Raw genomic sequence first — 15,551 nt, forward strand, 5'->3', positions numbered from 1 at the left:
TCCATTTTTATGCATTTCTCCGACAAGTATTTCCGGACGGAGGGAGTATAAGTCATTTTAGAGATTTCACTATAGACTACATACGGAGTAAAATAAGTGAACCTATACTCTAAAAGACGACTATGTACATCCGAATGTAGTCTCTATATAGAATCTCTAAAAGACTTATATTTACAAATCGGAGGGAGTACATGGCATATGCTCAGGTGCACGCAGGTAGGCTGCCTCATCGGAAGGAGTTCAGAACAGTGACATCAGCCTCACCAAACCACATTCATCGGCTAAAAAATAGAAATCAAATTCGGCTCTCTTTGGAGCATATGTTTCTGCTTGTCAAAAATATTTTTTATATAAAAAAAAGCTTGTTCATTGTCAAACCAAATGCTACCTGCAATTTTTTACTGGAAACCTTGAACATTTTGACCTGGGTGAAAATAACAAATCAAATGCCAAATGTTATAGTTAAACTATTTTTTCACCGATGAAGCACTGCTATCCTGTTTCGCATAAAACTTTTCAAGCACACTTGTTAGACTACCATGAACATCGACACAAAAAATTAGAATTTTTGAAATTTATTTACTATTTATTTTGAATTTATTGTTCATCCGAGAGCATATGCTCCCAAGAGCCAAAACGGCCCTCTAAAAATACCCTTTAAATACCACACCCCGGTGTCACCACGGGACCTCCCCTGTCCCGCTTTCGCTCCAGCACACGGACGAACCGTCGTCACGTAGCCCTCAGTAAATTCCGAACAAATAGTATAAAAAAATACAAAAAAAAAATCCTGGAAGTTTGTGTATGAACAGCAACAAAAGTTCTAAAACTTCACTTCGGAAAGACATGCGTGGAGGCTACAAAAGAACAAAATTCGGGACTCAAAATACGCATTTTGGAGCACTTATTTTTTTGCACACACGTCTTTTCGAGGTGAAATTTTGCAGGATGTTAGAAAATTTGTTGATGTTCAACCGCAAAAACAATCAGATTTTTTTTATTTTTTTACTTTTTTTTTAAATTTACTGTTGATGCGAGTGAATTTGTGCTCGAGATTAGAGTAGCACTTTCCACCTCCTTCCTCTTTCTTGTGATCTCTCTGGGTGATTTTGCGTTTCTTTCTCGGCCTGCCGTCGGATCGTTCCGTTTCATTTTGTCAGTACTGATTCGAAAGTAACATCTCGAACTACTGATACCGAATCAGGACTTCATGGATATATTCTGCAGCTAATCAACTCCTCCCCAGATAGATCAGCCACCTGATCTGTTCATGTCTTGTTATCTTTCTTGATTTCTCATATTCCCTGTCAAACTATCCACGATATTCAGTTCATGTTGAAGCGTCTTCACTCTTCAGAGAAAAAACAGAGAAACTATTTCACTGCTTGGCAGACAGATGAACTGCTAACTGACAATGAATTGTTCGATCAGGGGCATGGGTATAATCATGAATGTGTCCGAGTACGAGAAGCTGCCGAAGATGGTGTACCACTACTACGCCTCTGGCGCAGAAGATCAGTGGACGCTCAACGAGAACAGGGAGGCCTTCTCCAGAATCCTGTAAGCTATCCAAAGTAGCAGATCTCATGCTTTTAGCTGCATCTATTGATTTTGATTTGAACTTCTTAGCAGAATGTATTTGGTAGTATGCTGCTAGATGAACTGTACTTGTTTTTATTACAACCATAGAGGGTGTAACATTCCAGGTGAAATGGATAATTTACTTTGGACGTTGCAGATATGGTAAAAATGAGTACTTAAGTTGCGGCCAGTTGAATTGACTTGCCTGTCGATGTGGGCAGGAACGTAAGGTTTGGAAAGTAAAGCACATCGATAAAGCTCAAAGGAGGCTTTGACTGACAAATGCGGCTATTTTTATATTTTTCAATAAAAAAAGAAGTCATGATTCTTGAGATCCTACAGCGAAGGCAACAATATCCAGCAATGTGAAGGACAGGCGAATTCTATTGGGGAAAGTCAAATAAATTTGACCACTAAAACAAGGAAGCTGGAAACAACAAATACTATTTAATTAAGAAACTTGCTGAAATAATTAGCCTTGATGGCCTCATCTATTAGGCCTTCATATGTCAGTTTTAGATCAAAACTCATTTTCTGGAAAACTTGACATAATTTCATCACTTCTTGCATTGCTCTATGAGGAGGGCCTTCCACAGAGATCCCATAGCGTTTGCATAGTGACTCCAAGTCGTGGAGATGTCTCTTATCTGCAGATACCAGTAAAACTCTGTAATTATGGTTATTTCTGTTGTGGATTTACCAAATGGTACAAGCTACGTAACTAACTGGGACTGCAAAAATGATATCGACATAACGACAAAAGCAAATAAACTTAGCCACTTCAACAAAAATGGTCTTCGCATTCACAGAACCAAAGGCCAACAAGTAAATACTAAATGACAGCACAAACATGGGAAATGGAGTTGCATTACAAATAACATGGAGTAAAAGAAAGAACTACCAAAACAAGGTTTTAGCTAAAATTGTACTTTGAAAAGTGAGGGACAGAAAACCACCCTTGCAAGCAAAAGTGCTATACCCTAAACCCGATGATATGAAGTGTTTTTATACCCAACAGCCCTGGAGTAAAAATGATGTACCATTTGATGCCGAAAGCTTCGGCAACTTCGTTGCCAAACAAAGGGTGTCAACAAACAGCCAATCTTCGGGCATCTGAGCTGAACAACGGTCAAACTTTTGGGCCAGGAAAGGGCCATCAAATCTTTTTACATTATGAGCAACCCATATAATTGGTTTGCCAGGAGTTTGGCAGCTTCGAACAAACGCCAGTAGTAATGGAAGTACATCACTGAACCTACATTATTCAGATTAAGATAACACTTAGAGTAAGTTCAGTGTTAACAGTTGTTGTGGGCAATTTGGAATTGCAGAAATGATTCGGCTTTTAATAGAACAACAAATATTCATTTTTTGCAGGTTTTATTCCGAGCTACTGCGCTGATCCGTATGTGGTCATTACTCACTCCGACGGAGGCCAGGGAGCGTTTGGTTACTGGATCTGTCCGGTGGGAGATGGTAGCGCGGGATATCTTCAACCGGTTTGGATGGCGGTCATGTAATAGGATAGGCAATTAGTTTACCTATCTTTGTTATGCCAGCCGGTTGTGGCTTTTGGGCCTTTTGTTTCTTGGCGTTGTGGCTCTTTGTGAGCTTGCCGTTATTTTGTTTTCAGACTTTAAGACCTTGTTGAACTTCTTTATTTATTTATAATGTGGCCGTATGCATCGTTCTGATGCAGAGGCCGGGGAGTCCCCCCTTTTCGAAAAAAAAACAGTCAGACGTACAGAGAACCAAATTTCCATTTAAAAAATTGGCAAAGTGCACAAGATTCCTAAAAATAAAGACTTAGAAACGCCTACCATACTAGTAGTATGGATGGTTATCAAAACACGACAAAGAAATTTACTGCACAAATAGACTTACTTCCATATGGTCTTTGTGACAGCACCATGTTGAGGAATGAAAAGGTTGGGCATGCATACAGGCATGCGAGTGCGAGTGCATCCTAATTAGTGACAATTTCTTTACATTCAGGCTCGCCTACTAATGTGAAGGGATGGGGTGTCGTGATGGAATTGGAAATAACATGAATGCATTGGAAGAGAAACACACCTCGGGACATCAGGTCGGCAGACCAAATCATTGTTGATGTTAGTGACAGCTGCAACGTACTTAGGAACATCCATCTCAGGATTAAGGAGAGTTTCAAATGTGTTATTCTTTCCTGCCCAAAGATCATGGACTGCAAACTCAGTGATTCTATTACGCTTCTGGAAAAAACCAGTGGTCTTAATATCAAAGATAAGAAGAGGCACAGATTGCTCATGTTCAGAAGTCTGCTGAAACTCTAATGGCTGAATTCGGGAAATACATGTTCTGTCCAAACTAGCTGTCTCTTGAACCCTTGTTGAAAAAAGGCGCCTCTCATAGCTTTTTGGATCAAGCAACTTTCCAGATGACAATCCGGCATGTGGCATAAGCAACCTGGCAGGACAACTACTCCATATGCTGTTCCTCAGTTGATTGAAGCGAAGAAGCAATGCCATTTTGCGTGTCAGAAGCGTGCTTAGATATTAACAAACAGAGTGGACGTCCTGTGGCTTAGTTGAACCACATCAAACGCCTGCATCAATAAAACAAACCTATATAAGAGTAGATAGCAAAGCGCCAATGACTTGGTTTCACAGCACCAAAGTTTTAAGCTGGAAAGCACGAAATGTAATCTTTTTCGATTCTGATATCAGTCAGGTCGGACAGTTTGATGTTGAAACTGCCAGCTCTAATGTGGCAGATGATGTTAGAATTAATGGGCTAGGCCCATAGCAATTTCTGAAATCTCAAAGCCCATGTGTAAAATGGCAAGAGGTGGTGCTAAGTTTAGTCCCACCTTGGAAGTTGAAGAAGAGTTGGACCTCTTTATATAGTGGGTTCTCTCCATCACTCTAAGTGGTGTGTGAGAAGAGAAAGGGAAAACTACACGCGCGCGCTCGCTCGCCTGGCCGGGCCGAGGCGTACATGCGCGTGAATGGTCCGCCGAAATCCGGTCTGTCTCCTTGCAGGAGCACAGCTTCCTTTTGCCGTTTTATTTTTATGTCTTGGCAGACAAGTTTTTGATTTCTTGTCCGGTAAGTATACGAATTAGAAACCGACTCGGTTTGGGATTGTGGTCGCGACACAATACCGCCTCTGGTCCTAATATATATACAGCTACCGGCTGCGGCCTGAGACACACCGAAAAACACCTAGGGTTTTTGCCTCATCTCACAACTTGCGCCGCCATCGTAGTCTACTCCATCCCAAACGCCGGCGTGCATCGGCGCGTGGGAGTGCAGGTCTCCGGAACCGTTCGTCTTTGCGATCCTGCACCGGGAGAGGACGAATTAGGTTTTTGGAAAGCGCTGTGCGCGACTGCTCAAATTCGTCATCACGGGTCGTCTTCCGTCCAAGTCGGGCGGTGCTACTCATCGTCGTATTCATCGCCGTCAGCAGCAGATCGTCGCCAACATCGTCATCAACACTGTCGCACCCATAATAGCTAACGATCAGTACGTCCAACATCCTCTGTTCATGTCTGTTTCTACAACTATTGTTACGTGTTTGCTGCTGTTATGCATGTCTTGCTGTTCTTCTAGTTTGCTAGATTATTGCATGCTAGTATCTCTTCTAGTCATGAATTATTTACTGGAATTAATCATGAACTTGCCTAATATTCCAACAATCCAAAAACCTAATTATAGGCAATTTCCTGAGTTAACTATGGCTGGATTCGCTGATGCACTGAGGCCGGATAAGTTTACCGGTGTGCACTTTAAGAGGTGGCAGGTGAAGACCACGCTCTGGCTTACTGCTCTGAAAGTTTTCCACGCTAGTGTTGGTGCTCCAGAGGAAATGACCGACGAAGATCGGAGAAAATTCCAGGAAGCCAATACTATGTTTGTGGGATGCATTCTGAGTGTTCTTGCTGACCGTCTGTGTGATGTGTACATGCACATAAACGACGGAAAAATTCTGTGGGATGCACTGAATACAAAATTCGGTGCAACAGATGCAGGCAGTGAACTGTACATCATGGAGAGTTTTCATGACTACAAGATGGTGAATAACCGTTCTGTGGTTGAACAAGCTCATGAGATACAGTGCATTGTGAAGGAACTTGAACTCCTTAAATGTGTTCTACCCGACAAATTTGTGGCTGGGTGCATGATTGCAAAGTTGCCTCCTTCATGGAGGAATTTCGCCACAACTCTGAAGCATAAGAGACAGGAGATATCAGTTGAAAATCTGATTGCATCTCTTGACGTTGAAGAAAAAGCTTGGGTTAAAGATACCACTGAAAAAGGAGGTGAGGTTCAGCCTACTGCTAACATGGTGCAGAGGTACCCACAGAACAAGAACAAAGGAAAGAACAAACCTGTTTTCAACAAGCCTACCAAGACTACTACCTTCAAGAAGAAGAAGTTCAACAAGGCTGAGCTAGAGTGCTACGCCCGTGGGAAGCCTGGACACTTTTCCAAGGAATGCCCTGAACGTGCAGACCGCAGAGGGAAAACAAGCTCCAAGACTGTCAACATGGTGACCGCTAGCAATACTGATGGGTATGGTAATTTACCTATTGTGCTTTCAGTATTTCAATCATCTTCGTGGTGGATTGATTCGGGTGCTAACGTTCATGTGTGTGCTGACATCTCCCTGTTTACTTCTTATCAGGTCGCAAGGGATTCTTCCGTCCTAATGGGGAATGGGTCACATGCTTCTGTTCGTGGCATTGGCACGGTGGATCTGAAGTTTACTTCGGGAAAGATCGTGCAACTAAGGAACGTGCAGCATGTCCCTACTATGAACAAGAATCTAGTTAGCGTCTCCCTTCTATGTCGAGATGGATTTAAGGTAGTTTTAGAGTCCAATAAAGTAATCGTGTCAAGATTTGGACAATTTATAGGAAAAGGCTATGAGTGCGGAGGCTTATTCCGCTTTTCTCTTTCAGATTTTTGCAATAAATCAATAAACCAAATTTGTGCTAATGTTAATGATGATGCAAGTATTTGGCACTCTCGTTTATGTCATATTAATTTTGGTTTAATGTCTCGGCTATCCAGCATGAGTTTAATTCCGAACTTCACAGTTGCCAAAGGTTCTAAGTGCCATAGTTGTGTGCAATCTAAGCAACCTCGAAAGCCTCATAAGGCTGCCGAGGAGAGAAACTTGGCACCTCTAGAACTCATACATTCTGATCTTTGTGAGATGAATGGTGTGTTGACAAAAGGTGGAAAGAGATATTTCATGACTTTGATTGATGATGCGACTAGATTTTGCTATGTTTATTTGTTGCAAACTAAAGATGAAGCATTAGACTACTTTAAAATCTATAAAGCTGAAGTTGAAAATCAACTAGAGAGAAAGATCAAGCGTCTTAGGTCCGATCGTGGTGGAGAGTATTTTCCAAAAGTTTTTGATGAATTTTGTGAGGAACATGGTATTATTCATGAGAGGACGCCTCCCTATTCACCTCAATCAAATGGAGTGGCCGAGAGGAAAAACCGCACATTGACTGACTTGGTGAATGCCATGTTAGACACTGCTGGTTTCTAAGGCATGGTGGGGGGAGGCTCTATTGACTTCATGTCATGTCCTGAATAGAGTTCCCAACAATAATAAAGAGAAAACCCCTTATGAGGAGTGGGTTGGGAGAAAACCATCACTTTCTTATTTGCGCACTTGGGGATGTTTGGCAAAGGTCAATATTCCTATTCCTAAGAAACGCAAACTTGGACCAAAGACAGTGGATTGTGTCTTTCTAGGGTATGCTCAACGGAGCATTGCTTATAGGTTTTTAGTGGTAAAATCTGAAGTACCTGATATGCATGTTGATACTATAATGGAATCTCGTGATGCAACATTTTTTGAGAACATATTTCCTATGAAAGATATGCATAGCATTGCTAGATTTTCTTCTGAGATAATTCCTGAATCTAGTACAACTGATGAATATTTCGAACAATCACATGAGGAAGTCCTTGAGAAGGATAACAATGAAGTTCCTAGAAGGAACAAGAGACAAAGGATTGCAAAATCCTTTGGTGATGATTTCATTGTATACCTTGTGGACGACACACCCAAGACGATTGCAGAAGCATATGCATCTCCGGATGTAGATGATTGGAAAGAAGCTGTTCATAATGAGATGGACTCAATTCTTTCTAATGGAACTTGGGAACTAACTGATAGACCATATGGTTGTAAACCTGCGGGTTGTAAGTGGGTGTTCAAAAAGAAGCTAAAGCCTGATGGTACTATTGATAAGTACAAGGCGCGGCTAGTGGCCAAGGGCTACACTCAGAAAGAAGGCGAAGATTACTTTGACACCTATTCACCCGTTGCTAGAATGACCACCATTCGAGTGTTACTTTCCTTGGCTGCCTCTTATGGTCTTATCATTCATCAAATGGATGTAAAGACAGCTTTTCTCAATGGAGAGTTGGAAGAGGAGATCTATATGGATCAGCCTGACGGGTTTGTGGTAAAGGGTGAAGAGAGAAAGGTGTGCAAGTTGTTAAAATCTTTGTATGGTCTGAAACAGGCACCTAAGCAATGACATGAGAAGTTTGAAAGAACTCTGACTTCTGCAGGATTTGTCATTAACGAGGCTGATAGGTGTGTTTACTATCGCCATGGTGGGGGCAATAGTGTCATATTATGTTTGTATGTGGACGACATACTGATCTTTGGTACAAACATTAATGCAATTAATGAGGTCAAGTCTTTTCTATCAAAAAGTTTTGACATGAAAGATCTGGGAGAAGCCGATGTAATTCTAAACATCAAACTTATTAAGGATGAGAGTGGGATTACATTAACGCAATCTCACTATGTTGAGAAGGTCTTGAACCGATTCGGTTTTATGGATAGCAAGCCTTCTCCAACACCTTACGATCCCAGCGTGACACTCAGAAAGAACAAGAAAGAAACGAGAGATCAATTAAGATACTCTCAAATTGTCGGTTCACTCATGTACTTAGCTAGCGCTACAAGACCAGATATCTCTTTTGCTGTGAGCAAACTGAGTAGGTTCATGTCCAACCCGGGTGATGATCATTGGCATGCACTAGAAAGGGTCTTGCGCTATCTGAGAGGTACTATGAGTTACGGAATCACTTATTCAGGGCATCCTGCTGTGCTAGAAGGATATAGTGATTCAAATTGGGTATGTATTTACTCATGGTGGTGGCGCAGTGTCATGGAGGTCTTGCAAGCAAACCATATTGACGAGGTCAACTATGGAAGCAGAATTAACTGCTTTGGACACAGCTACTGTTGAGGCAGAATGGCTGCGTGAGCTCTTGATGGACTTGCCGGTTGTTGAAAAACCTGTACCGGCTATTCTTATGAATTGTGATAACCAAACGGTTATCGCTAAAGTGAACAATTCTAAAGATAATGCAAAGTCATCAAGACACGTGAAAAGACGTTTGAAGTCTGTCAGGAAGTTGAGAAACTCCGGAGTAATAACTGTTACGTATATACAAACAGACAAAAACCTGGCAGATCCCTTTACAAAGGGACTATCACGAAATGTGATAGATATTGCATCGAGGGAGATGGGTATGAGACCCATAGATGTTACACCATAGTAGTAACCCAACCTTTGTGATCGGAGATCCCGTGAATTAGGATCTGGGAAGAACAAGCTATTGGTTAACTGAGGAGAGTAATAACTTATGATCGTCTCCAAGTGAAGATGCAAAACTCTCAGAGCTGTAAGGCTCAGATCTGTAAGGCAGGTTGGCAACATGCCTTAATGTGGTTCTATTGGCTATAATTAGCAAAGATGCTGTCCTACAGAGCAGTCTTGAAAGAACACACCTATATGAGTTCTGACTGTAAACGTCGCAGTCTATGAGATTTGGGTGATCTCTAGTAAGCTCACGAAGAGACCAGGGAGTATGACGTATAAGCTCCAAACCACGGGGTAGCCTACTGGCGGTCAGGTACTGGTTAAGACTTTGAGTGAAACCTGTTCACACAAAACTAGCAATTCAAGGCATAGTCCATTGTCAAGTTGTGAATGGATGTAGCTTAAAGTTCTAGGCAGAAGTTCAACTTAACAGTCTCTGCTGAAACACTGGTATATTAAACAAGTGGTGAGAGAAGGCAAATCTCTAAATGGGTATTTGAGATCTTGTGGGGGATTGTTAGAATTATTGGGCTAGGCCCATAGCAATTTCTGAAATCTCAAAGCCCATGTGTAAAATGGCAAGAGGTGGTGCTAAGTTTAGTCCCACCTTGGAAGTTGAAGAAGAGTTGGACCTCTTTATATAGTGGGTTCTCTCCACCACTCTAAGTGGTGTGTGAGAAGAGAAAGGGAAAACCACATGCGCGCGCTCGCTCGCCTCGCCTCGCCTCGCCTGGCCGTGCCGTGGCGAGGCGAGGCGAGGCGAGGCGAGGCGTACATGCGACATGCGCGTGAATGGTCCGCCGAAATCCGGTCTGTCTCCTTGCAGGAGCGCAGCTTCCTTTTGCCGTTTTATTTTTATGTCTTGGCAGACAAGTTTTTGATTTTTTTTCCGGTAAGTATACGAATTAGAAACCGAGTCAGTTTGGGATTGTGGTCGCGACACAATACCGCCTCTGGTCCTAATATATATATATACAGCTACCGGCTGCGCCCTGAGACACACCGAAAAACACCTAGGGTTTTGCCTCATCTCACAACTTGCGCCGCCATCGTAGTCTACTCCATCCCAAACGCCGGCGTGCATCGGCGCGTGGGAGAGCAGGTCTCCGGAACCGTTCGTCTTTGCGATCCTGCACCGGGAGAGGACGAATTAGGTTTTTGGGAAGCGCTGTGCGCGTCTGCTCAAATTCGTCATCACGGGTCGTCTTCCGTCCAAGTCGGGCGGTGCTACTCATCGTCGTATTCATCGCCGTCAGCAGCAGATCGTCGCCAACATCGTCATCAACACTGTCGCACCCATAATAGCTAACGATCAGTACGTCCAACATCCTCTGTTCATGTCTGTTTCTACAGCTATTGTTACGTGTTTGCTGTTGTTATGCATGTCTTGCTGTTCTTCTAGTTTGCTAGATTATTGCATGCTAGTATCTTTTCTAGTCATGAATTATTTACTGGAATTAATCATGAACTTGCCTAATATTCCAACAGATGAAACATACAAGACATCTATAAGACAGCCGATAGATCCAAATATACCATTTTGAATGGCACCTAAAACTATGTACTACTCTACCTCTGTATCGAAATATAAGACGTTTTTGCAGTTTAAATTGAACTGCAAAAACGCGTTATATTTTGATTCAGAGGGAGTACTTTTTAGTATCCTTGAAAGAAATAAACTATGTACTTTTGACGAACTAAAAGCACGACAACAATTGTGGAACTTAGGGAGTATGTATTTATAACACACTTCCACTTGTCGCTGAACGCATGACTGAATTTACAACCATGTCACCGTACCAATATAGAACAACAGAGTATCTGACCCATCCAACGGTCCAACCTACCATCCAAGTGATCTATTATGGACCTCGTGCGGTTCTCCTTAAAAAAATCGACCATGTTGACAGGGGCCGCTTAAACTAATCATCATCACACTGTCTATTATCATACCCTAGCCTAGGATCAGAATTTGAGATGCGAACCGAATAATTGGCAGAATCTTTGCCTTTTACGCGGGCAGCAATGTAGCATCAGCACACAGAGATTGGATGTATTTTTTCAGGGTTGCCGGTCACATGTGGATGTTTTGTACTGTCTTGGGTTTATTTGTTTGTTCCTTTCCTTCTTTTTTCAAAAAGGGGACAGGGCCCCGGCCTCTGCATCGGAACGATGCATACGGCCATATTATTAAGAATAATCCAAAAGGTTCCACAAAGGTCTTCCGCTCTGAAAAGCAGAAAAGCTCACAAAGAGCAAAAGAACATAACAGGAAAAGCCACAACCGGCAGGCAAAATAGAATAAGATAGGAACCTAAAAACCTATCCTATTACATGACCGCCATCCAAACCGGTTGAAGATATCCCCACCTCAACAGCCAGCTGCCGCTGATGAGTGGCTCCATTCCGGGCCACCTTCCGGCGTTGAATCGCAACCGAGAGAGCGGGCATTTCCTTCTTTGGAAGGACTACTTTGATACAACAAATCCGTTGTTCAAACATCAAAAATTCCACCGCCGTTTCCGTATGAGTAGGCATCTTTTCAACCGTATTAGAGAGGGGGTGGTCGGCTATGATGACTATTTCGAGTGCAAAGAGGATGCCGTCGGCAAGATCGGTTTCTCCTCTTATCAGAAATGCACTGCCGCCATCCGAATGCTTGCATACGGAGTGCCCAGTGATCTCATTGACGAGTACGTCCGTATGAGTGAGTCTACATGCCTAGAGTCACTGTATAAGTTCTGCAAGGCTGTTATTGCTGTGTTTGGCCCTGAGTACTTGAGAGAGCCGACAGCTGAAGATACAACCCGTTTGTTGGCGATGAATGCCAGAAGGGGCTTCCCAGGGATGCTTGGCAGCATAGACTGCATGCACTGGGAGTGGAAGAACTGTCATTCTGCTTGGCAAGGGCAGTATAAGGGACATGTCAGGGCTTGCACTGTCATATTAGAGGTCGTGGCGTCTCAAGATCTCTGGATCTGGCACTCTTTCTTTGGCATGGCTGGATCACACAATGATATCAACGTGCTTCAGTGCTCGCCGGTGTTTGCTAGGCTTGCCGAAGGCAACAGCCCACCGGTGAACTTTACTGTCAACGGACACAACTATGACAAAGGATACTACCTGGGTGATGGTATCTATCCTCAGTGGACCACTATTGCCAAGACAATACCCAACCCTGTCGGAGAGAAGAGGAAAAGATTTGCCCAGGAGCAAGAGAGTGCCAGGAAGGATGTCGAGCGTGCCTTTGGTGTTTTGCAATCTCTATGGGGCATTGTTCGGTATCCTGCTAATACTTGGAGCACGCAGAAACCGTGGGAGGTGATGACTGCTTGTGTGATCATGCACAATATGATCGTAGAAGACGAGCGCCCGGAACATCTATATGATCAAGGGTTTCAGTTTCAGGGTGAGAATGTTGTGCCTGAGCATGGAGTAGCGGCAACATTTGAACAATTCACCCAATTTCATGAAGACATGCGTGATTGCGAAACTCACGTGCAGCTGCAGAATGATTTGGTTGAGTATATGTGGGCTCATGTTGGCAACCAATAGATGTATCTTCTTTTATTCGTTTGCAAAACTATGTGAAACATTTTTATTTGTATCCGGCTTGTAAAACTATAATATTTTTATTCGGTAAAACTATGTTATTTGACAATATGTTTGAATGCAAATCAATGTAAATATTGGGCGGCCAGCCGGCCACGCCGGCACATATGGGTCAGCACGTTGGGCGCGCTGCCGACCCAAATCTAAAAGAGGGCGGACGCAGGTGTTGGAAATATGAGCAATTTACCGAATGATTTTATTAACAGAAATCTTAGATAAAGCATGACTAGTATAGTAGTGATAAAATAAGTCATGCGATTTGACAAAGAGAAGGTAAACAACATCTTCATATATGAACTGTAACTCAACACATCTAGAGTAGACAGTATAGCAAGTTGCATATATGAAACATAGTCTAACATGTCTAGGGCAAACACTAGAACAAGGAACTGTAGCAGGGCCTCTAATAGAAAGAGGAAGAACACGTACGGGACAGCAGCAGCAAAAACACTGGACTTGGGGTCGGCGTCCTCGCCAGCCATGTCGTCGAGGAGGTTGTCGACGTCGGGGAAGAAGTCGTCGTCGGGGAAGTAATCGTCGCAGTCCGGGGCGTCCGTGACGAAGAAGTCAGTAGTCGCACGAAGCGCTCCCCAAAAACCTTATCACCCTTCTCCCATACAGGACTCAAAGAGGTGCGGTTTCGGAGGCCTACTGTCCCGACCTGCGGTGCACGCCGCAAGCTGGGATGGGGAAGAACGTAGCAGCAACGCAGTGCTCAGGAACTTGTGGCGAGAGGAAGAAGTTCTGGTGTGTCTCTCTGGAGAGGAGCGACCTCTCTTATATAGGCACAAGAGAAGGAGGCGAACAGGCTGCGACGGGAGGTGAAGCAACAGAGGGAGACAAAGCGAACAGACTTCAGCCCAAGAGGCGAGCCGTTCGGATTCAGTGTCCATTACAGAAAAACGTTTCAGCTCCCGCGTGACCTTTCGTATACCCGTCGTGCGTGGCAAAAATTTATACATCGGCTCGGCTCATTCCCGCAACCCGCGACGCGTCATGACGAGGCGTGGCGTGGCGAGGCGGGCGGCGAAGGAGGAGCGCGCGTGGATGTCCCTCTTGTTCTCATGCTCATACAAGTGGGGAAAAAACCTCCCTTATAAGGAGCTCCAACTCCCACTTAGCAGTGTGGGACTAAACTTTAGTAGTATCCCTTGCCTTGCACAAATGGGCTAAGTGGGCCTCTAGGATTTTATTTAGGAATTTCTGAAATAGTTATTGGGTTGCCCATAAATAGATAAAATTCAAGCAATCCCCCACCAGATCCTAGAGGCACATAGAATTTGCCTTTAGTTCCAAAACACTGTTTTATATACCGGTACTGCAGTAGAGACTGTGAAGTTGAAATTTCACCTAGAACTCTATGCTACACTAGTAAGCAACTTGAACAGTGGATGATGTCGACTACGCAACCTTCTTCTTGTAGACGTTGTTGGGCCTCCAAGTGCAGAGGTTTGTAGGACAGTAGCATATTTCCCTCAAGTGGATGACCTAAGGTTTATCAATCCGTGGGAGGCGTAGGATGAAGATGGTCTCTCTCAAACAACCCTGCAACCAAATAACAAAGAGTCTCTTGTGTCCCCAACACACCCAATACAGTAAATTGTATAGGTGCACTAGTTCGGCGAAGAGATGGTGATACAAGTGCAATATGGATGGTAGATATAGGTTTTTGTAATCTGAAAATATAAAAACAGCAAGGTAACTATTGATAAAAGTGAGCACAAACGGTATTGCAATGCGTTGAAACAAGGCCCAGGGTTCATACTTTCACTAGTGCAAGTTCTCTCAACAATAATAACATAATTGGATCATATAAGAATCCACCAACATGCAACAAAGAGTCACTCCAAAGTCACTAATAGCGGAGAACAAACGAAGAGATTATTGTAGGGTACGAAACCACCTCAAAGTTATTCTTTCTGATCGATCTATTCAAGAGTCCGTAGTAAAATAACACGAAGCTATTCTTTCCGTTCGATCTATCCTAGAGTTCGTACTAGAATAACACCTTAAGATACAAATCAACCAAAACCCTAATGTCACCTAGATACTCCAATGTCACCTCAAGTATCCACGGGTATGATTATACGATATGCATCACACAATCTCAGATTCATCTATTCAACCAACACAAAGAACTTCAAAGAGTGCCCAAAAGTTTCTACCGGAGAGTCAAGATGAAAATGTGTGACAACCCCTATGCATAAGTTCACAAGGTCACCGAACCCGCAAGTTGATCACCAAAACGTACATCAAGTAGATCACGTGAATATCCCATTGTCACCACAGATAAGCACATGCAAGACATACATCAAGTGTTCTCAAATCCTTAAAGACTCAATCCGATAAGATAACTTCAAAGGGAAAACTCAATCCATTATAAGAGAGTAGAGGGGGAGAAACATCATAAGATCCAACTATAATAGCAAAGCTCGCGATACATCAAGATTGTGCCGAATCAAGAACGAGAGAGAGAGAGAGAGATCAAACACATAGCTACTGGTACATACCCTCAGCCCCGAGGGTGAACTACTCCCTCCTCGTCATGGAGAGCGCCGGGATGATGAAGATTGCCACCGGTGAGGGATCCCCCCTCCGGCAGGGTGCCGGAACAGGGTCCCGATTGGTTTTTGGTGGCTACAGAGGCTCGCGGCGGCGGAACTCCCGATCTAGGTTATTTTCTGGAGGTTTCTGTATTTATAGGAATTTTTGGCGTAGGTCTCAC

At 43.4% G+C, this 15,551-nt stretch overlaps 1 protein-coding gene across 1 annotated transcript; it reads right to left on the reverse strand.

The window, feature by feature from the left end:
- Positions 1–2,028: 2,028 nt before the first annotated feature.
- LOC123054631 (exonuclease DPD1, chloroplastic/mitochondrial-like) lies at positions 2,029–4,088 on the reverse strand. Its single transcript, XM_044478435.1, has 3 exons — positions 3,655–4,088; positions 2,622–2,836; positions 2,029–2,228 (listed from the first exon to the last, which is right to left on the reverse strand). The coding sequence occupies exons 1-3, from the start codon at positions 4,086–4,088 to the stop codon at positions 2,029–2,031; spliced, it is 849 nt and encodes a 282-aa protein (XP_044334370.1).
- Between the last annotated feature and the right edge of the window lie 11,463 nt (positions 4,089–15,551).

This window comes from Triticum aestivum, chromosome 2D (assembly GCF_018294505.1).
Source record: "Triticum aestivum cultivar Chinese Spring chromosome 2D, IWGSC CS RefSeq v2.1, whole genome shotgun sequence".
Lineage (NCBI taxonomy): Eukaryota > Viridiplantae > Streptophyta > Magnoliopsida > Poales > Poaceae > Triticum > Triticum aestivum.